Here is a 24610-nt window from a genome sequence, read left to right as displayed (position 1 = left end):
CAGCGTCAGCCATTTATGACCTAGGTGCGCATCTCGTCAACGTGCTCGGGCTTGGGGCGTGTTCGGTGAACTACGATGCACTTCTTGTGAGTCAAATCACCATCTCTATCTCTGCTCCCATCTCAAACACCTCACCGGAACGCTCTTTACGGTCCCTCCTCATCTACCCTCCTTCTCCATGTGCTTGGTTTTCACGTCATTCTCTTATGCCTCTGGCAGTTCTATCGGCTAAGAGCCTATTGCATGCACTGGGACATGATCAGAGAGGACTGGATGCTCTTGATTACACCGTGCGTACGAAACAACTCTTTGCTCTTTCCGTAGCTAACGTCAACTTTCCATCTACATTACTCCCTACGCAGTGCATCCACTTTCGTCTCCCTCGCACAATTGATCACTGTCAAGGAACCAAGTTTCCGAGTACATGTAGGATAAGGGTTATGTAGGATTAATGAAATTTGGATTGAACGAGAAAGCTGCCGGTTACTGTCTATTATCAGAGTACATATAGACATACGAATATATATATGAATTTTTGCTACTTTTCGGGTGCCACACAGCGACCAGAATCGCACTGACCGCACTGAGACGCCCTGACAGCCCTGACAGGCCCTGACTGTTGAACTCGCGGTTCCGTCGCGGCTCCGCAGCACGGACCGTAGCGCCGTGCTCGGACTCTATCTACTTACCGTAAATACTGGGCGACGCGTCGAATGCTATTCCCACGACTTTGATCCCCCCTTCTCGAGTGATCTCCCACCTAAGAATACCTTTCAACAGGTTATGGGCCCTGCATAGCTCAACTTTGCACTGATCTTTGCTCATCTACACTCGTCTAAAGTCTTCCTGCTTTCTCTGGCACTGTTATATGTCAGAGCGTGCACTCAGATCTAAAGGATCACCACCACCAGAGCTTCCACTACCAGAAACTCGTCGTCGACAAGCTAGTCAGACACCCTCATCTACCCAAACTCCTACTCCTCCTGTCTCATCAGCCTCTGCTGCTCCTCAGCAGCCTTCTACTTCCGAGCCCTCTCGCTCCGCTACTCCTGAGCCTATCGAGCCGTCATCTGCTCCATCTCCCGAGCCCTCTCGATCCACTACTCCGACTCAGTCTATCGTCGCTGTCGAAGCTATCGTCGCAGCTATGTCTCAACCCGGCTCTCATGCTCCTACTCCCCCTCCCACTTCTACTCCTCTTCCCACTTCTACTCTCCCTCCTACTACTACTACTACTTTCCGGATGACTATATCCGATGTAAACAAAAACTTCGATAATATCTCGAACCTTACTGGGCCAAAAGACTGGACGATGTGGAAATACCGCGTCAATAAAGGTCTTGAGGTTGTTAAAGACTTCTACAAAGCCAATACGGGTGCTGCACCTCCTAACGAGGTCCAGAGCGCGTGTTTGAACGCTATTACTGGGAAGATGGATGATACGATCCTCGTCCACTATCTCGACGTCACTGATGCTTTCGAGCTCATGACGAAACTTAACGAACGTTTCGATCCAAAGACTACTGTCACGGATGCGAACGAACTTTACCAACTATTCCACTTGCGTCGGCCCATCTATGAGCTTGACAAACTACTCGATGACGCGACAGACTTATATGCGCGCATCAAACTGAAGAAGATGAACGTCTCTGATGATGTCTTCTATTCTGCTATCATGGGCATCATACCGCCCGCCTATCATCATGTTCGTACTACATACGAATCTAGTGTTAGGTCGGCTACTCCCGCTGGGCAGACTCCTGTCTACAAACCAGACGCACTCGTCATTGATCTTCAGAAGGAGTTCCAGAACTATCGCGCAACGCACTCGCGTTCGAACTTCACTAGCGCTAAAAAGCCTGAGTTGACGACTACTGTTGACAAGGGCAAGGGTGTTGATCGTACGGCGAAGTCGAACTCGGCTCGCGCTGCTACTGCTGCGCCCTACAAGCGTACTACTACTCCTTCAACTACTACTGCCCCTATTCCTCCTGAGCAGAAAACATGCTACAACTGTGGCCAGCTGGGGCATACTACACCCACTTGTCCTCAGCCTTGGACTGAGAACTCGAAGGAGGCGATGAGGAAGAAGGGCATTACTCGCAAGAGTGATGGATCTGCCTCCGCCGCCGTCGTTACTGGTCTTGGCCACAACCCTACCACTACTTGGGCTTCGGCTGGGCCATCAAGCTCGCAATCTGACTGGGTTCAGTCCATCTCCTCCTCTGATGTCGAGATGCAAGAAACTGTACGTCCTCACTACTCACTTCCGGTCTTTACTGCGATCTCTGACCAAGATCAATCTCATATACTCGATACTGGTGCAACTATTCACTGCACTCCATATCTCAACTTACTTTTCAACGTGCATACGACCCCGCTACTAAACTTAACAGTCGCAAACTCAGAAACAATAGAACTGCGACTGGCGGGTGACATGCGCATTGATATCCCAAAGAACGGAAGTGAGTACTCTACAATCATACTCAAAAATGTCTACTACAACGCTAAACTGCCCTTTACGTTGATCAGCATTTCTCAACTAGAAGATTATGCTTTTCTCTTTCATCGTCGTCAATGTACTATTAGTGACGGGGCTGGAAACGTACTGGGTACTATATCACAAAATGCGAAATTATACTCTATTTCTTCTCTCAAACTTAATGAGGACGTTGCAAGTCTGAGTATAAGTGAACTTCATAAACAACTTGGTCATATGAGTTATACAAACATCAAACAACTTATGAAAACTTCGCCTTCAATAATCACAACAACTATTGATAACTTTACTGAGACGACTTGCGAGGACTGTATGCTTAACAACATACATCGCATCTCCATTCCGAAGAAACGTACTTCGCCTCTAGCTACTGCTTTTGGCGATCACTTTCATATTGATATCTTCGGACCACTACCAACCGTATCTCTTGATGGATACAAATACTGGTTGACCATCGTCGACGACTCAAAACGTTGGTTAACACTCGCTCCACTTAAGAGCAAGGATGAAGCCTATACTCAATGGGTGACATTCTCTACTGAACTATTTACTCAATACGGCATCAAAGTCAAGATACTACAGTCTGACAATGATGGTGTATTTACTTCACATGCATTCGTACAGTACTTGAAGTCTCAGGGTACTATCCCGAGATACACTGTACATGATACTCCTGAACAAAACGGTGTTGCTGAAAATGTTCATCAGCACATCATGAATTCTGTGCGTGTTAACTTACACACTGCTAAACTTCCCAATAACTTGTGGTGGCATGCAGCAAAATATGCTGTATACATACTCAATCGTACTCCTAAATCTGCTATTAATCATCATACTCCATACTTTGAACGATATGGTGAACATGCCAACTTGGATAACTTGCATACTTTTGGCACTCCTTGCATCGTATACGACGAAGCAAGGAAGAGCAAACTGAAAGCTAAAGGCAAACGTGCCGTTTGGCTAGGCTTTGCTGAACACTCAAAAGCTCACTATGTCTACTTCGGTAATCGAGTAGGCGTAGAACGCAACTTGCAATTCCTTGACTTCACATCGCAAGTTGAAGGGGAGCTGAAAAACCAAAACACAACTTCTGAACAACTTTCAGATACTTCACCTACTATTCCTTCGACTATTACTCAGGATACTGAACCTGAACCAATGGATATTGATCCTGATACAATTACTCAAACTTCGGCTTTACGGCGTTCTGCGAGAGTACCTGTACCCTCAAGGAAGTCTAGAGGCCTAGACTATGACGAAGTCGACGTCAACATTGCTTTCTACTTGACTGAATTCAATGTCTACTATGCTGATAGCGTTGGCGATCCTATAACCTTCAAGGATGTACTCAACCATCCACTAAAAGATGAATGGTTCGCTTCGATGAAAGCTGAACTAGACTCACTTGAAAGTCTTGGAGCTTGGGAATACTGCAAACCTCCCACTGATGTTAATATCATCGGCTCTAGATTCGTCTATAAAACTAAATACGAACTTGGAAAACAAACTAAGCTTAAATCACGCTTTGTGGTACAAGGCTTCAGCCAACGTGAAGGCATAGACTACTATGCTAATGACTTATTTGCTCCGGTTGCACTTATGAGCTCTACTCGCTTTGTGCTCACTTTGGCCGCTTCACTTGACTTTGAGATTACTCAACTGGACATCAAGTCTGCCTACTTATACGGTAATACTACTAGCGATGAGAACTTATACCTTCGTCCACCACCTGGTGACTTACTACCCAACTTGCCTAATGGTCATGTACTTAAACTGAAAAAGACCTTATATGGACTTAAACAAGCTGGTCGACGTTGGTATGAGAAACTATGTGAAATACTTGTCAAAGGACTCAACTTAACTAAATCAAGCTTTGACAATGCTGTGTTCTATCGGTATCATGGCAACAAACTCATACTCGTCTTATCGTGCCATGTCGATGATATCACTCTCTGTACTATGAACGATGCTACTACTCAAGCATTCGTGAATGCACTAAGCAATCATGTTCAACTTACTAACGGTGGAGAAATTCACTGGATACTTGGCATGGAGATCCAGCGTGATCGAAATACCAGAACTATTAAACTGCGACAGAAGCACTATATTGAGAACATTCTCAAAAGATATAACTTTGACCAATATCACTCACGCCGTACACCAATGCTACCTGGGCAAAACTTTAGCCCTAGACCTGGGAGCGAACCTCAGCGAGACGTCGCTGCTATCAAACACTTTATGTCACTGGTTGGCGGACTGAGATATGTCGCTGACTGTACTAGACCAGATGTTGCATACTGCACTGGTCAACTTGCAAGATACTTAAACGATCCTGGAGAGGAACACTATGCTGCAGCAAAACACTGCTACCTCTACCTAAAAGGAACTTGTGATCACTGGCTTACTCTAGGAAGCCCCAACTCTACTTCAACTGTTGGATATGCTGACTCTGATGGCATGTCTACGTACGGCAATAAACCAATCATGGGCTATGCATTTAAATTTAACGACTCGCTTATCTCCTGGTCAAGTAAGCGTGGTACACTTGTTACTTTGTCTGTGACTGAAGCAGAACTCTATGCTTTGGCACATGCTTCAACTGAAGCCGTCTACTTAAAGGGTTTTATATCTGAAATCCTCAACACACAACTGGAGCCTATAACTATCCATACAGATAGCGCTTCTACTTTAGCTATTCTGAGGACTCCAGAAGAACAACATACTCAACGTACTAAACACTTTGAAATACGAAAGAACTTCATCATTGATCGTATTGCTCAAAAGTACATTACTGTCCAACATGTACCAACTAATGAACAACTTGCTGACTTACTCACTAAAGCACTTTCCTCTGACAAAAACAAGCGCTTCTCCCAACTGCTAGGGATTCGCACTTGAAGGGGAGTGTTGAACTCGCGGTTCCGTCGCGGCTCCGCAGCACGGACCGTAGCGCCGTGCTCGGACTCTATCTACTTACCGTAAATACTGGGCGACGCGTCGAATGCTATTCCCACGACTTTGATCCCCCCTTCTCGAGTGATCTCCCACCTAAGAATACCTTTCAACACTGACGAGCTCTCGAGACCTCACGGACTTTCACGGAACGGATCGTCAGGGCCGCTCAGGGCTTCTCAGGGCCTCTCAGGGATTTCCAAGAGTTCTGATGTATCACGATAGCCTGTCACTGTGTCGCATCACGAGATTGTACGCAGCGGTGTCCTGTCTTTGTAGTTCTGCCTGTAGCTGGTTTCTCTTCCGGCTCATCATAGCCAAACTATCATTCCTATCTACACCATGGCTCAATTTTGTGAAAGATCCTGAATTAAACTCGTGGGAGCGTGAGGCTAGAAATCTAGGTCTCACAAAAATCCCCAAGGCCCTAAACGGACCCAAACTCTCCATTCTCGACCTCACACAGAACTCTGACACCCTCTGCCGCTATTCCTCCCAGCGGCACCAATCTCAGTATGCCCCTCCCTCCCTGCCCGACATCTATTCCGAGGGCGAAGAGTTACATAGGGTGAGGCCAACGAAGTCAAGTTGGCCCTTTTTTCACCTGGGCATTGACAGGGTAGCGCAGTTTGCCTGTGAGTAAGAATCGCTTCACGTTATCGAAGACTTCGGATATGCCTCTGTAGACCGTACGCGTTCCATGTATCGCAGATCCACGTAAGCATTTCCTCCGGCGCTTTCATCACCAACGAACGAGTTCGTCGACACGGATCGGGGCGAGCTGAGGAGGTGGGAGGTGAGAACAAACGGGAATAATGTTGTGAATGCGCCCGAATGCGGTTGTATCGTCACTCACGGTGAGTCGAGGGACCATTCGTTTGGCTTAGGCTCGTTGATGAACACGTCTAGGACTGCGCGGCGGATTTGTCCGGATTAGAGGGCGGAGATTTATTCAGCGCACCGTCATTGCAGAGGGTTTGGTTAGCTATATTCGCGTATGAACGACGGTTGTAATGTGCGGAAAATCATGGGCAGAAGAATGGATACTGACTACTACGGCTGGTTCGTCGAATACGGCGCCGCGAGAGGTCTGTGCACACCTTCACGATAATCATTAGATATATAGTAAATAGAGAGCGTGAAATCCCCGAGAATCTAAACTCGGAGATTGGAGCGAAACTCGATTGAGTTTCGCTCCACGGGCACGAGCGCTCACCACTGAGTTTGGAGTCTCAACCGTTCCAGTCTCGGCTTTTGAGTTTCGATTTTGGGCGATTTCACGCTCTCTAATGATTGGGCTCACATTTACAGTGATAGGACCATGCTTCATCTTCGCTATACCCTCCGCGTTGAGCCATCCCATTGTCTCGGGCGTTGATGGACAGTGGAGCGATAGGACATTGGCACTCTGTGCTATCAATTCATCTTCAGAGACGTACGTCTCTCCGAGCTCTTTCACAACTAACCCGAAAAGCAAAAATACTCTCATTACCCACTCGGCTTAAATCGAAGTAAGAGAACGGGACCTACTTACCACCCCAAGTCCAATAAGTGGAACCAGAAGCTGCGGGCAAGGGTGACGAGGCAAATTAGGCTAGTAAAACGAGAATGGCGGGCACGAAAATAGATCCAAGTTTACTACAGTCATTTTTCTTGTCACTATGGGCAACACTGCGATCGCCTCTAGATGATATCGACCGATCTAAGACGTGGATTCGGGGAACGTCGAGAGAGCCGTCATAGTCCGGTAGGCGGTATAGGGCCAAAGTCTTTGGACCGATTGTCAGATGCAACAAGTGAAGGGCAACCTGCAGAACAACTGCTTGTTCATGCAACTTGACAAGGAAGCCTACAGGAAGTTATCGCTAATGCATGGGCCACATCGGTATCAACATGAGGGGACATTGGTGGGCATGCAAAAAAATAGAGGAATGACTGCGGGGAAGCCGACCGATACTCGAGTGTCAAGTTCAGGGTTGGAACCAATATCTCCTGAAGTCTTCGAGGTACTTATTTACAGAGGAAATGCACTTCGAAGGACTTCGCCAATAGCAGCAATTTTCTCCACAGAAAGATTACGAAAAACGCACTGGATCTTCCAGGGAGGTGTCAAGCAGCAAGCTTTATGGGAGGGCACAAGTTAGGGAAGTGTCCAGTTTCCTGGAGGTCCCTCGACACCGTGTCCACAGAAAAAAACAAAGCTAGAAGATGTTCGATATTCAGAGAGTTCCCTCGTCATCTCCCGACAGGAAAGGACACCTTTTCCAGCGTCAAAGTCGGACAAAAAGTGTACATCTTCGGGAGTGATTCCGAGTAACTTTGAGCCGCTGGGGAAGTCGCAGTGAAGAGAGATCCACAAGAGACGAAGGAGCTTCCTCATAGACACTGGTGGACTGAAGCTCATCGGAGCGTACGATGAGACAAGAAATATTACGGAAGGTGGATAGTTGCCTTCAAAAAGAAACTAGCCAACAACACGGGAGTGAGGGTTTCTTGACAAGGGTGCGTTCAAGAAGGTTTACGATTGGTTGAAGACGGAATGCCATTGCGTGGGAAGCTGACTCGGCAACTATTAGTGTAAGCGCCCTGTGTGGCCCGGTGTGGCAACTGGCTTTGTTGTGCTCGAAACGCTCATAATCAGAATCCGAACGACATGGTCACGGTAGGTCACGGTCCCACTGTCCAGGCAACTCAAATAATGCATTATAATGGCGACCCTTATATAGCTATTTGGCACCAGGGAGATCATGAAGTTGATTTGATCCAAAGTTGATCTCACTCGCATCCTCCGGCCAGCCGTCATTCCATTCTCGATAACGCTAGTCTTCGAATCCTTACGGACGAAGCATCTACAAGCATCGGGCTCGCCTTGATCAACTTTCTACGATAGCTTTACGTGTACTATAGTCGACATGGAAGAGCTGAAGAAGAAGAAGGTACTCATCGTTGGCGCCGGTGTCGCTGGGCTCAGCACGAGCTATTATCTAGCCAAAGCAGGTGCTTCATGCCTCTTCTACATCAATCCCATCGTGGCTGAAATATCGAAAAGGCGTGAAGGTCAAAGTGCTCGATTACCAGCCGTATGAGAAGAGTTTCTACTCGCCTTCGAACGGGTGCGACGCTGCAAGTGCTGATGTTAACAAGATCTTTCGTGCAGCTTGTGCGTCTTGTTTTCGTCCACCGTCCGATCTTATACCATTTCCCGTCTATCTCACTCTTGTGTCTGTACTACTAGACGGTGAAGAAGTAGAATACCAACGCCTCGCCTACCGCGCCCGCGCCATCTGGTCCCAATGGAACATCGACATAGCCTCCACCCCTCCCTCATCCCTCCCGCCCGGCATATCACCATCGACCAGACTCTTCTACCCCTCCGGCTTCCTCCGCCTCCCTCTCCATCCGACCTCTCCACTCTCCGAAAAAGAGCTCTCCAGCTTGTCCCACATCGCCTCCGAATCCGCCTCCCTTCGCGCTCAGAACTACGTCCTTTCAAATCCTGAAGACGTCCAGCGAGCGAAGAGCGAAGGATGGGCGAAACAGTTGGATTTGTGGACGGACCTTTGGACTGAGAAGGGTGGGGATGGGGTGTTCGATGCGACGGCGGGGTTTGTTAGAGCAGACAAGGCTTGTGCATGGATGAGGTGGCTGGCGGAGCGGGAAGGGGTCGAGTTCGTGCTCGGGGAGGAGGGGAGAGTGAAGAAGGTGATAGAGGAAGGACAGTGTGACGAGAAGAGGGCGGTAGGCGTTGAGACGACGGATGGAAAGGTGCATAGCGCGGATCTTGTCATCGTCGCTTGTGAGTGCTTGTCTCTGTTGTTCTCCTCCAGCGCGTTCGGACACGACTCATGTCCAGCGATAAAGGCGGCGGATGGACGCCGACTCTCCTTCCCCAAGTCAAAGACAATCTCGAAGCTACCGGCGGATCGGTTGTTACCCTCCAACTCCCGCCTCAATCCGAACGTCCAGATCTATGGGAAAAATACGCACCCGAGAACTTTCCAGTCGTCAGTAGGAGAATGAACGATGGGAGTGGGCCGTTGGGCGGATGTTATGGATTCCCGAGGATGGAGAACGGTGCAATCAAGATCGGATGGAGGGGTCTGAAGGTATGATTTTAGCTGGTTTTACTCGATAGTCTCGTTTGAACGTCGGAGTAATTGACATTATTGTGTTTGTCTGCTACAGTGCACTAATTTCGCGTCACACCCTCTCGACCCCACTTCAAGCCTCCGCATCTCAACCCCTCACACAGCCTACTCCTCACCCTCTTCGTCCACCCCTCCGCTCCCCCCCCTCACACTCCCTCACCCTGCCCTGCACCCCATCAAATCCTTCATCCACACCCTACTTCCCGATCTCGCCTCTGTGGCCAGGATCACAGAGACGAGGATATGTTGGTATTGCGATTCGCTAGATAATAATTTCTTGGTGGATTATGTCCCGGGGTATGGGACGTCGTTGGCTGTTGTGAGCGGTGGGAGTGGACATATGTTTAAGTGAGTCCTCGTTTCCCATCGAGCATCGCGCTCCATATACATTTCCTGCCTCGCGTTAGTTCTGACGTACTGACGCACAATCCCCACGCAGGTTCCTCCCGATCCTCGGTCTTCACGTCCTCGATGTCCTCACTGGTTCCGAAAACGAATACAAGCAGCTATGGAAGTGGAAGACTCCCGCTGCCGATCCTGAAGGGAAAGCAATCAAGAGTAACGGATTGGAAGAGGGCGAGTCGGGGCCGAGGGTGTTGAGTGGGATGGAATGGGCGAGCAAAGAGGAGTGGGAGCTGTAGGGAAGATGTATAATTACGCGAGGGAGCGATAGGTGAGGACTCGGACGCTGTCAATGCCGAGATATGTTTCAAGCTAATATGTGGCATGGTGCACCTAAGATTCAGGCAACGTAACACCGAAGGAGACGCTGGTTAGAGGTGAGGCGTAAGTCTCATGTCGTTTCTGCATCTCCCTTTCGCGTCGAAGAAAGAGCCAACTCCTACAATAACGCGGACACATGATGGCGACAACTTTGGAAAAGATGACGTATGGTGCAATCGGGCTAGTCGCCACCAACTTTGAACAAGCCGGAAGAATCCGTTTTGTGCGTGCGAAAATGAATATTTCGACTATCGGTTTAGTGGAAATGCTCCTTTTGATGAGGGGAACAGTTCCTCTAAACCGATTGTCGATTGAGGGAGATAAAAATGGTAGTCTCCCACGATTTTGCCACCTTCCTAATAAGGAAATAAAGGACATCGTCAATGTTTTTCTTTCGATTTTCTGGGTTTTCGATGGCTCGCCAGAGTTTTTGCCGCTGTCCAAATTAGGTGATGACTAATCCGTTTGCTAGTGTTGCCACGGCTCGGCTCAGAAACCGCTAGTCGCTCGAGCCGAGCCGTCTGCAAGCCGAGCCGAGCCGCGCCAACGGCTTACAACGGTTTTGTGCGGCTAGCGGCTCAAGCCGTTACGCACTTGCAGAACAACATCATATGCAAATATTTGCCTTGTAAGTAGGATCTATGTATCGAAGAACCTCCAAAGCCGTAGTTTGTAGAGTGTTTGAGGCTTTCGCCTTCATGTTTGACAGCAAACAGTTGCAGACCACTCCAAATATGGATACCTGTGTATCTGTGGCGGCTTTTTCCGACGCGCGACCCCACCGCGCCACATTTACGCCACATCATTATGAGCAGCAAACGACTCTTTGTTTGTGGGATCCGACTCGATAATCCCTTCAAAAAACACAGCGGCAGGACAGTATTGACCCATACAGTTATACGCCATCGCTTAAAAAAGTTCTATGAGGGCTAGTATGCATGTATGAATGCATAGCCCACTTAGGCAACGAGCTGAATTGAGTCGCGGCTCAGACCGTCAGCCAAGCCGAGCCGAGTCGCTGCGTGGGAAAAGCCGTTGCAAGTCGAGCCAAGCTGAGCCGAGCTGAGCCGTGGCAACACTACCGTTTGCACCATAGGCAGTTCCTTTAGTCCGCAAGGTTTTCTCACGAGTCCACGTCCTCGGCTTTCCCGATGTGGACAATGACACCGGCCACCGTGTCGGCGCCTTCTCAGACTTCAAGCTTCAGCGTCGAAGGACCCGACTTTTCGACGACGCTTGCTTACTGTGCTTTCTGGTCCTGTCTTGCTCTCTCATGTTCATTGCGACATATTGCGCTGCATGAGACAATTTCTTCAATGCTCCTTCATGTTTTTCCGCCCCGACAATATATTTTCAAGTACCCTGTTCTCGTTCCTCCGTTGAAAGGCCGGTAGTACCTCACACTATCCGTAACCTCAACCACCTGTGTCCAATTGCGCGCATCAGGTGCGCAGACCGAGTTTAAGCCCGCGTTATCTTTGTCATTGTTAAGGGCTCGGCCTATAATTCTTGAACACCCTGTTCCCTCGGTCTCGGGCATGCTTCGGGCATGCTTCGGCCACCGTGAAACACGCCCAGCGAGTGTTGAGGGCTCACTTCCGCCTCGTTGAACACTTTCGCGTCTTTCTTACCACTGCTCGCTCCTCAAGTACCTGGAGCTAAGTGGTGAAGTATACCTTCTTAAAGGCCTCGACGGTAGCCGCGCTGTATTATGCAACATCTTCAAACTTCCCCACCGGTAGCTACGATGACTCTCGGGCAGGACTATGGCTCGCGGGATACCGTCATTGCTGAGACCTCTCGAGAAGAGCTGTCGGAAAAGAAGGAAGGGGCGGGCGTTCCGTCCAACCACCATCACCCCAGCTCATCACCGTCGCGAACTTTGCGCGATGAATCGAATCTTGTTACTTGGGATGGGCCTGATGATCCCGACAACCCTCATAACTGGTCGATGGCCTACAGATGGTGGGCGACGCTCCTTTGCGCCGTTATGACCCTCAACGTGTACGTTCTCGCTCTCTCCTCTCAGTGGTAAACATCATTCATATCAGTCGCCACAGAACTTTCGCGTCGTCTGCTTCCTCGCCTGGAACGACAGCAATCTCAGAAGAGTTCAGCGTCTCGGAGGAAGTGACGGACTTAACCACGTCTCTATTTCTTGTGTACGTCCAGAGATGCACTCGATTACCTTCTTCAACCCGAGCCTTACACTTGTGGGTTCATTTCAGTGGCCTTGCCCTTGGGCCAATTCTCTGGGGCCCAGGTTCCGAGGTACTAGGCCGTCGACTCATGTACACGATCTCACTATCTCTGTACACCATCTTCCACCTCGGCCAAGCCCTTGCACCGAATATTCAAACACTATTGATCACACGTTTCTTCACGAGCTTCTGTGGATCGGCACCATTGACGTTAGGAGGAGGCTTGATGGCAGATCTATGGGGCAATCCGATCCGCAGGGGAGAGGCTGGGACTGTGTTCATCGGGATGATTTTTCTTGGGCCGGCGATTGGACCGCTCGTCGGTGGTTTGTAAGTTTTAGACCATGTTCACCGTTTGAACGATACACTCAATGCTTTGCTATCCAGTATCATCGATAGTGGCCTTGGGTGGAGATGGTTATTCTGGGTGATGATGATCTTTGCTGGCGTGGTGACTGCGTTTGCTATCTTCTGCATGCCAGAAACGTACGCTCCCGTTCTTCTCCTTCGCAAGGTACGTCTGCACTGTTTGTGCATGTTTCGCCTTCTTTATTCCCGTTATCGACGTCATCATGTCTTGTAGGCCCAACGACTGCGCAAAGAGGACCCAATTGGAAACAAGGACATTTTCGCGGAGTCGGAGCGTCACCACGAACCGTTTTCCACAATCGTCTACAAGACCTTGTATCGGCCGTTCCAGCTCCTCCTCAACGAGCCAATACTGGTACTCATCACAATCTACATCTCCGTCGTATACGGGATACTCTACTCCTGTACGTTTGATTCCGTCCATCCATAAATGCATCGTTGCGTCTAACACACGGTGACGTGATATTCCAGTATTTGAAACCTTCCCAATCATTTTTATCAAGCACTACGACTTTACTGTCTCTCAAAGCGGTCTCATCTTTATCGGCATAATGATCGGTGTCCTCTTCGCGGGTGTCGTTAATGTAGTCACCATGCGTCCCTACCCAGAAGCCATCATATATTGGCGTGGGTTTCCTCCACCAGAGATGCGACTCTACGGCGCCATGATCGCGGGCCCATGTCTAGTAGTGGGAACGTTTTTCATGGGATGGACATCACAGTATGCGGGTCCTGTTCCGTGGTATGTTCCAGCGCTCAGTACGCCGTTCATCGGAACCGGCGTGACGTTGATCTTCATGTCGTTCATGGTGGGTCCTCTATCATCAAATGGGATGCTTCCACACCTGATACATTTCCAGAATTACCTGGTGGACACGTATGCCCATTACGCTGCGTCTGCATTCGCTGCCAACGTAATCGTGCGGTGCCTCTTCGCCGCCGCTTTCCCGCTCTTCACGAATCAGATGTACACCAGCGTTAGTGTTCTTTCAATCTGTATCGCATCTTCCATCGTGCCTTTACTAAACCACTTTCTACGACATTCGTGCCTAATACAGCTGGGGCTGAACTGGGGCTCTACCCTCATCGGTTGCTTCTCGCTTCTACTGTGTCCAATTCCGTTCTTCTTTCATAAGTATGGAGCGAGGATACGCCAGAGGAGCAAGTTCGCCCCGTGCAAGGCAAGTACAACTCATAGATCCTCTGATGAGCTTCCGGCTGACTTTGGCGCGTGCTCAGGATCTTCAAGTAGCAAGACAAATAGCATACGAAGAGAAGGAGGAGGCTGAGGGATCTGGGCATGAGACCAATGTTTGAAAGTGGTAAATGTGTCGATATAGGGCTGCTGAGGTTACACTTCTTCCTGGTAGCGTTACTTCCACTACCTTACCACGCGAGACTGCTCTCTCCCACTTTATCGATAATGACTTATCTGTACCAAGGTGTCTGTTTATAACCCGGGAGTATGATCCGACATAATGACATAGATTACAGCAATTTCACAAACAGACACAACTCGAGGCTATGTGCAGAGCAATAACAGAGAGACATAACATAAATAAGCGGGAAAATAAGCTCCATATCGATACGGCCTTTATCGTCACAGCGGGCAGGAGACCTCCTTGCACCCATGTTCGAGTATCTGCCAGTCCTACGACTCTCCGAAAGTCGTGTCTTAGGCCCTGGGATCGGGTAACGAATGTATGTTCGATGGCACAGTGGTGTTTCGTCCAAGTTCTGCGCGAACGAGTTCCATAATATGTGCCAATTCGGGGGAGATCGTTGCGATGAACAGGGTGTCTTTATCCATGTTAAGGCGAAGAACCAGGTCAATTACGAACAATTTCGGTAAGAGAGCATCGAGAACGAGGGGCGTGTCTTGTTCTGCAAGATTCGGCGTCGAGGATCCAACAGTACCCACAGTGGATGCCGGTGGAGTCGATGAAGGCATCATCGAGTGAGAGTTTGCGGTCGGAGACGAGAGAACGGGTTCTGCGGGTTGCGAAGAGTGTACGAGATCGTAAGAAGCAGTAGTTGTGTGACGAGATTTCTGATCGGGCGGCGGCGGAGGAGGAGTACGAGTGAGAGGCTGGGGATCGCCGTGCTCAGTCGGAATCCCCCAAGTGACCTGGTGGCCATCGAGTGTGACCATGACAGGAAGACCGACTCGTTCAAGTGTTGTCGCTTTACCTTTCTTCACGCAGGAGTGTTGCTCGATCGCATTTTTTCTTCCGTGACTGCATGATTGTCAAGTGGGCTCACTTAATGAATCATGATATAACGGATATCAAAAGAACGTACTAATGATTGCATCCTTTCCCAAATTGGGAGCAATAATACCATGTTAATTTATTTTGCTCTTCTGGAGACAGGTTCATTCTATGGTGCGTTGATTCCTTGTGGGAATGTATGAATCTTTTGCCATCGCAACATCCTGGTATGTATCCCTCGGCCCTGTGCTGGTCCTGACCTATCGTAAGCTAAATGACAAACTTGAATCTGTTGTGCTCACTTCAAGTCTCTGTACCCGATTAGACAGCTCGTGATCTCCTCTCAGGGAAGGGCTCTCTTGAAAAGGTTCGGCCGTTATCTGAGTGGACGTGGAATAGTACCAAACGTATCCGGGTCCATGTGGAGATAGGACACCGTAGGGAGCGCTGTAGTAGGATGCCGATTGTTGAGGATCTGGAATGTGCCCTGGAGGAGGAATGGGTGCGACCCAGTTGTAGTCTCCAAGACCCACAGCTGGAAGGCCGTAAGGTTGCGGGTAATGCGGTGGAAAGATCGGACCATAATTTGGAGCTGGCATGGAAGGATACGCGAGGCCTTCATGACTATCCACGGCGTGCTCGTCGGCAACGGAAGCGCTGGAGGACATCGTGAACGTTTCGATACTTGGTAGTTTGCACTGTTGAAAGAGGTGTATAGATCACGAAGTGTGTACAGCACGGAATATCACCAATCTGAGGAGGCCACAGTGGGAGAGGCAGACGAAGGACGACGCGACAAACAGTCACGGTTCGAAACGCGGTTTCAAACCCAGAAAGGTCCGCTTCATGCCGCGTCGCTGGCACCCAGCCAAATCATCGTGAAGCATTGCTGCATGAATCATGAAAATGCGTCAAAGCTATTCTGGCGAAGAGATGACCGAATCAGCGACAATATATTTCAGCTATGGGATCTGCATTGGATGGGTATGCATGACATGCAGTGTCATTGCATGACTCGCTCGACTAAAAGGGATGCCGAGAGATGTGGAGCCTCGCGCAAGTGATTACGACCAGTCTGCGTCGTACGCAGTGCACCCCATGCAGAAATCCAGTACTCGTAGGTACTTGGCATCTTGAGTAGTAACTCTCTGCCGAATCATCCACCCATTTCCTACGAGCATAATACGCTCGTGATTTTTTCTTTCCTCATCTTATAGAGTGGATGCTTGATATGCGCGCTGGGCATATATAAATGTGAGACACATAGATTATTTTCACTAGAGAAGTATGTGTCCCGACTAGTAGACATCTCCGCTCTGCCAAAACAGGTATCGCAGGCCAGCACGTCCGAATGAGAGGCTGCGGCTAAACTGGCGGCTGCATTTATGTCGTTATCATACAGTACGGAGCGAACACCCAAGCAATGTTGATGAAAGTAGAGGAGAGAATATCTTAGGCCGTACTGATGCGATGAAGCGAAGTGTACAGGAAAGTTGAGAAATTGATCATATATTACCGTGCAGCGAGCGAACGCGTACCTGTTGTCTTTGGACTCACTGGAGCTCTTCGGAGGACGTGCATAAACGTACAAGCTTTCAAGAGGATCCTTGCGAGCAGTAGAGCCGGCCGCCTTCGAGTCAGAAGGGTTCTTGGGAGGTGTGGCGTAAGCGTATATGCTGGCTAACGGGTCCTTTGGATCAACGCCTTGGGGACGGGGCTGGGAGATAGTCAGACGTTCTACTTACGACTTTTTCCCTCATGCAAAATTTACGACGTACCTTCGTGGGATCATTGATCTTGGGAAGGGGCTGAGAAGTTTGGGACTGGGAGAGCCTGCATGGCAGCGTACTTACACTAGGTCATTTGACGCTTCATATCGTTCACTGGAATATACTCACCCATAAGTATACTCGTACGGCAGTGAGCTGTCATACTCCCAGGGCTGACGGTAGAATGGCGGGTATGTGGCGACAGAGGAGGGTGTCGTCGTCTGGGAGCAGTCCAGCGTTGAGCGTCAATTGCTTTTCCCTGTCCACACAACACAGAAAACGTACATTGGTGCTTTTCGCATCTTTCAAACTCATCTCTGCTGCTATGATTTTGTATTTCGCCATTACTTGGTTTCCTAGGCGGTCATCATCTGCGGTCTTACGGAACTCAGCTGGATGAAGCCTTGCTTACCCGCTTTTTTCTTGTCCTCGAGAATCTTCGCTTCGTGTTTGGCTAGCGCAGTGTTTATTATCATACGACGAGTGTCGCTATTGCAATTGTCCAAGCGCATGCATGAGTATACTTAACAATTGGATACAAATGGGAAACGTAGTATGCCTCGAAGTCGCAGGGTGTTCTGCGAGAGGAGCAGCACGTTGAGGCACCTCCGAGGGGTTACTGGTGCATATTGTGAGTGAAAAGTGAATAGCATAAGGTCACATTTGGAGACGTACGATTGATCGTCCTTCGTGGGTCGTTCAGACCTGCAAATGCAGTATATGTTAGCAAGGAATCGTTTACCTCACGTTGACGAAGACGAACGAACATTTAGCAAGGCAGCGGGGAGCAGTCGTGGGATGAGATAGATGAAGAAGATTCCAAAGAGGTAAAGCTATCACCTCTTTTATAAGGCCCAAGGCGTGCAAGGCCAACGCGCCCCGGAGACAATGGAACGAAAGACAAAAAGAGCAGTAAGCCCGAGTTTGAGCCCCCCCAAGGAACAATAATACGGCAACGATATGGAATCACGGCAGCAGGGGACGTAGAAGAAAGGTACGTAAGAGATGGAGACCACCATCTCTGTTATCAAGCTTGTGAAGCATGAACGAGCCCCAAGAAGAGACAGAGCGCTGCCAAGGATTGTAAAGGGTAGTAGGACTTTTGTTACAGTACCGTTTGCGACAATTCGGAATCCATTAGATGCACAAAACCCTGCAAAGTCAAAAGCAGCTGCCAGATCGCCTGAAGCCAGAAGAATGCAGACTTGTGTGAGTCACCAGTTCACGAGCACTGGCCAGAGAATAATGCGAGCATTAGTAATCAATCGATGATGTTTGCGCTAAAAAAAAATGCCAGAAACTTTTTGTACACTGGCGCCACACAGATGTAAGTTGTGGCGCAGTCTGGGACGGACTCAAGGAAGTTTGCTTGGTCGAGGTAAGTACACCGCAGAGGGCGCAATATCTCAGGAAGGTGACGGTATTATATATCGGCCTTAGAGATCCTCAAGGTGGATGCGATCGAGTGACATCGCATGAGCAGAGAATCGTAGAGTCCGGGAAACGATGCCTGAGGACGGCCATCTCAGTCCATAGTCGAGCGATTCCTGAACAGTCCTCCGCCCGCTTTCTTCCACATACTTACTCTTATTCCTCCTCCTCCTCATCCTTCTCGAACGACACAGATGGCGGTCCATCCTTCGGTATCTACCTGCCCAACACTGCACTCCTTGGTGCTCCATCGCCCAACACGACCCACAATCTCGCCCACCAACACACTTCCATATTCTCGTTCAACACCATCTCCACCACCGCATCGACCACGATCGCCATCATCGCGATACCTGGATTGCACCATAATGAACGCTGAGACGAAGCCACGACGGGAGCGATCGCTTGAGGGAATGATTGCAGCATTCGCGCGAGAGCGTTCAGTGTTGCGAGTAGGGAATGGAGAGGGAGGCATGTGTGGAGAAGAGGAGTTGCACTATGGCTGCCGGTATGAAGAGGATTGAATGACACGAGGTTAGATGGCTGCCCGAGGACGGGGGCATGAGGTGGGGGATGGTGCGCAGAAAGGGGGAATGTGAGGAAAGAGGGTCTGTAATGCATGGAAGAAGGCAAGACGGAAGTTAGTCTTCGCTGATACTATGATAGACTGAATCGAAAGGTAAATAAGAAATACACGCACCATAACACGACAACCCCGCACTCTCGCACAAATACTGCATCACCAAAACCGACCATACCCTCCACCCCAGCCCATTTCCTTTTTTCCCTTGACCCCGCATAACCGCCAAACACCCACCATCACCCCAGTGCCCCAAATAGAAGCCTTCCGCGGTCCCCATCACGATCTGGACGACGGTGGAACATCCGTGAGATATGGAAAGAACGTTGACTAGTTCGAAGCAGGCGAAGATTATACAGATAATGGAGGGTGCGGGGTCGAGACCATCGCTGAAGTAGTAGGGCGAACTTGGGCCAATGGGGGACAAGGCAGAGCGGAAGGTGTAGAAGCGAATGATGGAAAGAGGACTTGACGAGACTGGTCGAGGAAGACGAGTGGCTTGTAGGATTAGAGGGGAGTTTGGTATTCAACGATTCATCGGAGGGGAAATGTTGGCCGTATCGTTTGACGGTACCAGAGTGAATTTCGGGAAGGGATAGATCGAGGGTAGATGTGGCGGTGGCGCGAGTCGAAGAAAAAGAGGTGTGGATGTGGCGTCGTAGTTTTGCGACGGACAAGTTGGTTCGAGAAATTACGAGCAGAGCAGTGTACTAGTCTTTATGCTCAGATTCATCGTCCAGCTGGCCCGATGCTGTCCCGATGTCGACCCATTTTGCGAAGTGAAGGACGTTGGGTATGTCTGCGACTGAGTCACTTCGACACACGCTCGATGATACCCTCGACTACGTGGCCCTCCTCGTTGGAAAAGACGAAATCCGTGCGCCCTTATTTGTCCTATTCTCCCTCAGTTATATCTACTAACGACTGGATAGAGAACTATCGTCTTCCGCGACGTATGTCGCTTCTCAAGGACTCTGGACCCGTATTCCTCGTTGTAGAGGCCAAAGTTCTTTCGTCCCGCTTAATGGACCATCTACCCCAGGCAGTGGTTAAGATGATGGCTTGTGTGAAGTCTTTGAAGTACGTGTTCTCTTCATCCCGTCCAATCATCCGTCATTTTCGCCCTCGCCGATTGTCTGTATAGCCAGAAATATCTTCGCGGTGTACTGACGAACGGGCAAATTTGGATCTTCGTCATCGTCATCACCAAATCGGACCTTGAACGCCCTGGCGAAGGTTATTACTACTTCTCCGAACCTATTGAGTTGAAGAGGAATAAAAGAGAGATCGACGAGGAGTCAGCCAACACGATCTCCGGGATTCTCGCTAGCTGGGTACGTAGCTTCATCTTAGGTCGTTGCTGGATTTGTTTTCTTAACAGATTGAGCGTTCTTTCGATGATATTGGCGAAGACGATTGGTTCGCTGTACGCAGATATAAGGGGAAAAGCTGAGAGCTCGGTGTCGATATTATCACCACTGTATGTCTTCTCTCCCATAGCATTTGAGAGCGACACCGTGCATCGTAGTCATGTCGTTCTCTTACCCTCCGGGCACCACGGTCCTATGTATTCAGCGGGTCATCTCCCATCACCAAGAGGCTTTGGCCAATCACCTCGCATAACCCATCGAGGTGCACCATCAGACGACGTCGAGTGCCGTTAGCGAAGCGACGAGTGCGGATTTGGGTGGATGCTTCCCCTTACGATATAAGTATCGTGCACTTGATGAACCAGCGCAACGTATACCTGTACTTTCTTCATCCCGCCCTCAATGATCAGATACGACCTCCCAGACCGTATCTCGGTGTCTAGAAACCATACCAATGCTGCGTACGGCTGAACCGCTCGGATGTCTCACTCCACCGCACTCTCCGAGCCATCCTCACATTTTCTCGCAGCATGTCTCACATTTTTCATAGGAGCGCTCTCTGTGCCGCAGGACTCGCCGTCGCGATATAATACGGATCGTCGCCATGCTTCCCGTCATCCCCGATATCTTCGTCCTAGCCTGCCTTGATAACCTCGAACTCTGACCCATCGCCAGCCATGTTTTTATCCTCAACCGAACTCATGAACACCTGTATCTTGTCTGTTATCTATCTCTGGCTATTATCCTTCCTCAGCCGCTTCTTGACTGGTCAACTGGGTATCTCTTCGCCGTGCGCTCACCAGTCGGCTAGAATGAGGCGGGATGTGCAGACCGACCAAGGGATGGAGTTTTTAGGGTGCGGGTCTATGCCTGGTGGATACTACGAAGAGGAAGGAGACATGGATGAAGACTTTACTGGAGAGGTTGCTAGTGCGCAGCTGGAGGGGATGGATCAGGAGAAGAGTCTGGTCATTGTCTCTGAGTCGTCTGAGGACGTCGGTCTCATTGTCAGTGCTTGCGATGAAGGTACATCTCCACTTATCCTACCCTTCCTACGAGGGTATCTTTCTGACTCGCTTCGCGTCATGGTCCCATCCTCCAGTCCTTGCAGAGAGAACCAACTCGAACGCACAACCACTTGACACCACACATAACCTTCCTCACCTAGCCATCCCATCGCCCCGACCCAAGATCACAGCCCACTTATCCACCCCCCGCCCGCACTCCACCCCCTCCTTCCCAAACCCAAAACCACGTCGTCTCTCCCCACTCGCCACTCTTCCTGCTACGCCCTGCCTCAAACGCACAGATCGGATCCGACGTCGTTCGCCCGCTCTTCGTCCTTCGTCCTCCTGCGACATTTCATCCTCTTCCAGTTCTCCTACCACGTCTGCTTCCGAAGACACAGTCTCCCCGACCTCGATAAACAGCCCAGACAGCTCTCTCACGCCCTCGACGTCTATCATCCGCACCGCGCTCGAGCCCGCCACGTCCATGGACATCAACACCTCAACCCACAGACGCATCAAATCCTTCCGCGTCCGCGTCCCCGACATCCACAATTTCGACGATCCGGACCCGTTCGCGCGTGAATCTCCTTCCACGACTCCGTGTCCTTCGATACGACGCTCGGGTCGGGGTTTGGGGGTCGAGCTCTCTGAGGGTGCTGGCGGAAGTGGCCGGGATGGGGGATATGGGTATGGGGATGGGGATGGGAAAGAGAAGGTGCAGGTGCGGGGAGAGACGTTCTTGGATGTGGATGTGGGTGCGGGGAGGGAGGTGGGAGCTGTCGTAGGTCGTGAGGAGAGTTATTCGTTCTGGGATGATTCGGACGTCGGTGAGGTGGACGTGAATGCTGCTGGCGGTGCTGGTGCTGGTGGATCCGAGGAAAAGACGCTGGCTGGAGCTGGATCTGGACTTGGAGTCGGAGCGAAAATGGGACGCAAAGTCAGTTTGAGGGTCCGAGAGAACGTGGTATGTCTCTTTCGCAACCTTTCGCAATTACTCGGGCTGTATTTCGAAGGTTCAAGCTGATCTTGGTTTGGCTCACCGCAGGCCGGGATCGTGAGCCGCCTAAAGAGGACGACGAGTTTGAATCTGACTTCGACGAAGAGAGTGCGGGATGCGCGGGTAGGAAGGGTCGGAGGGAGCAGGATGGAGTGAAGTGAGGTGAAGTGGTTGTGCTGGTCCGTGCTTAGGCTGATAAGGTGTTTCTATGGACTTTTTGATGGCCTGCGTGGCTCGAAGGTAAGTTCTACTTAGGTCTCTATGCCGGACATTTGTTCTCGTTTATCTTTATTCGTAGTATTATTGCTGTTGTGTCGTTCGTTGGATGTATTGCCCCAACTTCGTATGCCAACTTACAAGTAACCTTTGCGCGATCGCTCGTACGAGGCCATCTACGTGCGCATGTACAATCAACTTATATGATGCATCGGTCACTCGCAGTCTGTATGTACATGTACACAACCAAGAAACCACTTTCTCAACAATCATCGTGATGGGCCCTACTCTAATACACCGATGCGGTATTCAAGACCAAACGAACGTCCAAAATCAAGTGCCCAACTTCTATGCGTGTCCGTCACTTGATATCTTCCGACACCTGCACCTACGCTAACCCTCTCTGCGCTTCAACGCCGTCACCGTCTACGCCGTCACCTGATCGCGGCCGAGCATACTTATATCCAAGACATATTCCACCAACACCCACATCCGAGCCCAACGACCCCACCTCACCGCGTCGGATGCCCATCCCATCCCGTCCACCCCCCACCTCCACCTCCAACCCCATCGTGCGACACGTCTCCTCCGCCGGGGATAGCTCCATGTCCATGCTCGTGCTCGTATCCATGTGTAGGTCCTTGGGCCGGTTCGTATCGCTGTCGATCACCGTACCCATGCCCGGATAGTTGTCCATACACAACACTACCAACAACGGGCAAGCCTTCGATCGTATTCGAACCTCTACCAGCACCAGGAAACCCACTCCCGACGTCCGCACCCGCGTATCGATAAACGCTACTCAGCTCGATCTTACTCCTGCTCCCGTTCGGGTTCGTGCTCGTGCTCGTGCTGCGACTTGTGCTCCGCGATTTCGTTTGGGTGGGAGAATCAGTGTGGTGTCCGGGAGGAGGATGGGGATGAGGATACGGTGGGGAGTGGGAATGGGCATGGGCCGGTGGTGCGTTCGAGTGGGAGCGAGGCCGAGATACAGATATGGATGGAGAATGCGCGTGCGAGTGTGTGTATGAATGCGACGATGGATGTAGAGCTGGGCGAGAGATCGGGTTCGTGTTCGAATTGGATTGTGAATGCGAGTGTGATTTAGAGCGCGACCTAGACTTTGAGGGCGACTTTGAGGGCGAATGCGAGTGGGTATGCGTAGCAGAGCCAGTGCCGGAAGACGGAACAGGAGTGGACGGAGCAGTCCAACCCCCCACGGATGGACTTGTATTCACGCTCGTAGAAGTGGGGTATGTCTTCGTATACGGATATGACGTCGAGCGATTGCGTGATGTATGAACGTGTGGTAGAGGAGGGGGAGGATAGGTCTGTTGACGGATGTGCGTTGGGGAGGAGGGCGAGATATGGGCTTGTGGATGCGTATAACGAGGCAGGGGTGGCGAAGATTGGGCTGGAGGAGGAGCGGGGATCAAGCGGACTGCTCCTTCGGCGGAATAGGAGTAGCCGATCGCTGCCGGGGACGAGGACGAGTGTGGAGGAGAGGGCCGAGGAGCTTCTTGGTAGGTGAGCGAGCCGTCTGGAGCCCAGCTGTAGCCTATTACGTTCGACGTCGACGGTGGTGCGAGATGAGGCATTTGTGAGCAGCGCAGGGACGTCCGATCTCTTATGAACCTCTCGACGATGACGAGAACGCGATGGAAGACCTGTTCAACGCGTGTCTACGGATACTATAAAGCGAGCGTCCGATGACAGCGTACGACCAAGGACGACCGTCATCTTGCGAATCGCGCAGCGAATCGATCCCAAGAGGAAACACAACGAGAAGAGGACATCCCGTTACGGTCGCCGCCGTCCCCACCATTGCCAGAGTTGGGTTCCTATTCGGACCCTCCGTTCTGACGTCGATGCCGATGCCTCCCTCAGACCTCTCGCGCTCGAACGATTCCCGAGCCATGACCGACGTATTCTGTAGAGCTAGATGGAACTCTCAACTCTCCATTCGTGCTCCGTCCCTGCCCGCAAAGAATCATCCACACTGGGAGGAACGGTAGGAAACGGTTCAACCTTCACGACGTCTTGACATCCGACCGTCGAGAGCCGTCTGGCCGTTTACGGAGCACCGGGCTAGGCCGGCCACAGTGGCACCTCCAGAATCACACCCAACCTT

The 24610-nt window shown here is 50.4% G+C and overlaps 8 protein-coding genes across 8 annotated transcripts; 4 read left to right on the top strand and 4 right to left on the bottom strand.

The window, feature by feature from the left end:
* Nucleotides 1–868: 868 nt before the first annotated feature.
* STEHIDRAFT_109647 (uncharacterized protein) lies at nt 869–2684 on the top strand (the record flags this gene model as incomplete). Its single annotated transcript, XM_007302469.1, has 2 exons — nt 869–2465; nt 2590–2684. 2 exons carry the CDS (start codon nt 869–871, stop codon nt 2682–2684), a joined length of 1692 nt encoding a protein of 563 aa, XP_007302531.1.
* A 5497-nt stretch (nt 2685–8181) lies between these two features.
* STEHIDRAFT_120062 (FAD dependent oxidoreductase) lies at nt 8182–10494 on the top strand. The gene is made up of 7 exons (XM_007302468.1): nt 8182–8452; nt 8505–8615; nt 8691–9251; nt 9317–9561; nt 9641–9951; nt 10043–10276; nt 10344–10494. Exons 1-6 carry the CDS (start codon nt 8368–8370, stop codon nt 10242–10244), a joined length of 1515 nt encoding a protein of 504 aa, XP_007302530.1. The 5' UTR covers nt 8182–8367; the 3' UTR covers nt 10245–10276; nt 10344–10494.
* A 1579-nt stretch (nt 10495–12073) lies between these two features.
* STEHIDRAFT_53955 (MFS general substrate transporter) lies at nt 12074–14185 on the top strand (the record flags this gene model as incomplete). The annotated part of the gene is made up of 8 exons (XM_007302226.1): nt 12074–12330; nt 12387–12488; nt 12555–12857; nt 12915–13041; nt 13111–13300; nt 13368–13705; nt 13757–13873; nt 13955–14185. 8 exons carry the CDS (start codon nt 12074–12076, stop codon nt 14183–14185), a joined length of 1665 nt encoding a protein of 554 aa, XP_007302288.1.
* A 386-nt stretch (nt 14186–14571) lies between these two features.
* Nucleotides 14572–15774, bottom strand: STEHIDRAFT_109644 (uncharacterized protein; the record flags this gene model as incomplete). The annotated part of the gene is made up of 3 exons (XM_007302467.1): nt 14572–15133; nt 15198–15292; nt 15409–15774. 3 exons carry the CDS (start codon nt 15772–15774, stop codon nt 14572–14574), a joined length of 1023 nt encoding a protein of 340 aa, XP_007302529.1.
* Nucleotides 15775–16404: 630 nt separating this feature from the next.
* Nucleotides 16405–17387, bottom strand: STEHIDRAFT_109643 (uncharacterized protein; the record flags this gene model as incomplete). Its single annotated transcript, XM_007302466.1, has 6 exons — nt 16405–16483; nt 16645–16823; nt 16885–16939; nt 17005–17096; nt 17161–17231; nt 17288–17387. 6 exons carry the CDS (start codon nt 17385–17387, stop codon nt 16405–16407), a joined length of 576 nt encoding a protein of 191 aa, XP_007302528.1.
* Nucleotides 17388–18234: 847 nt separating this feature from the next.
* On the bottom strand, nt 18235–19417 carry STEHIDRAFT_145998 (uncharacterized protein). Its single transcript, XM_007302465.1, has 2 exons — nt 19007–19417; nt 18235–18916 (listed from the first exon to the last, which is right to left on the bottom strand). The coding sequence occupies exons 1-2, from the start codon at nt 19164–19166 to the stop codon at nt 18747–18749; spliced, it is 330 nt and encodes a 109-aa protein (XP_007302527.1). The 5' UTR covers nt 19167–19417; the 3' UTR covers nt 18235–18746.
* A 153-nt stretch (nt 19418–19570) lies between these two features.
* STEHIDRAFT_120060 (uncharacterized protein) lies at nt 19571–20873 on the top strand. Its single transcript, XM_007302464.1, has 4 exons — nt 19571–19763; nt 19819–19966; nt 20031–20220; nt 20700–20873. Exons 1-4 carry the CDS (start codon nt 19682–19684, stop codon nt 20844–20846), a joined length of 567 nt encoding a protein of 188 aa, XP_007302526.1. The 5' UTR covers nt 19571–19681; the 3' UTR covers nt 20847–20873.
* Nucleotides 20874–22758: 1885 nt separating this feature from the next.
* STEHIDRAFT_167224 (uncharacterized protein) lies at nt 22759–24417 on the bottom strand. Its single transcript, XM_007302463.1, has one exon. It carries the CDS (start codon nt 24075–24077, stop codon nt 22992–22994), a length of 1086 nt encoding a protein of 361 aa, XP_007302525.1. The 5' UTR covers nt 24078–24417; the 3' UTR covers nt 22759–22991.
* Nucleotides 24418–24610: the final 193 nt, after the last annotated feature.

This window comes from Stereum hirsutum, assembly GCF_000264905.1.
Source record: "Stereum hirsutum FP-91666 SS1 unplaced genomic scaffold STEHIscaffold_5, whole genome shotgun sequence".
NCBI lineage: Eukaryota > Fungi > Basidiomycota > Agaricomycetes > Russulales > Stereaceae > Stereum > Stereum hirsutum.
This window is presented reverse-complemented; position numbering and strand designations above follow the sequence as displayed.

Coding starts and splice junctions, on each gene's coding strand:
- STEHIDRAFT_120062 (XM_007302468.1), top strand. CDS start 8,368: ATGGAAGAGCTGAAGAAGAAGAAGGTACTCATCGTTGGCGCCGGTGTC. Junction 9,252..9,316: donor GGATCTTGTCATCGTCGCTT/GTGAGTGCTTGT, acceptor CCAGCGATAAAG/GCGGCGGATGGACGCCGACT. Junction 9,562..9,640: donor TCGGATGGAGGGGTCTGAAG/GTATGATTTTAG, acceptor TGTCTGCTACAG/TGCACTAATTTCGCGTCACA.
- STEHIDRAFT_120060 (XM_007302464.1), top strand. CDS start 19,682: ATGTCTGCGACTGAGTCACTTCGACACACGCTCGATGATACCCTCGAC. Junction 19,764..19,818: donor CGTTGGAAAAGACGAAATCC/GTGCGCCCTTAT, acceptor ACGACTGGATAG/AGAACTATCGTCTTCCGCGA. Junction 19,967..20,030: donor GCTTGTGTGAAGTCTTTGAA/GTACGTGTTCTC, acceptor TTGTCTGTATAG/CCAGAAATATCTTCGCGGTG.
- STEHIDRAFT_145998 (XM_007302465.1), bottom strand. CDS start 19,166: ATGGGGACCGCGGAAGGCTTCTATTTGGGGCACTGGGGTGATGGTGGG. Junction 18,917..19,006: donor TGCGGGGTTGTCGTGTTATG/GTGCGTGTATTT, acceptor CATGCATTACAG/ACCCTCTTTCCTCACATTCC.
- STEHIDRAFT_167224 (XM_007302463.1), bottom strand. CDS start 24,077: ATGCCTCATCTCGCACCACCGTCGACGTCGAACGTAATAGGCTACAGC.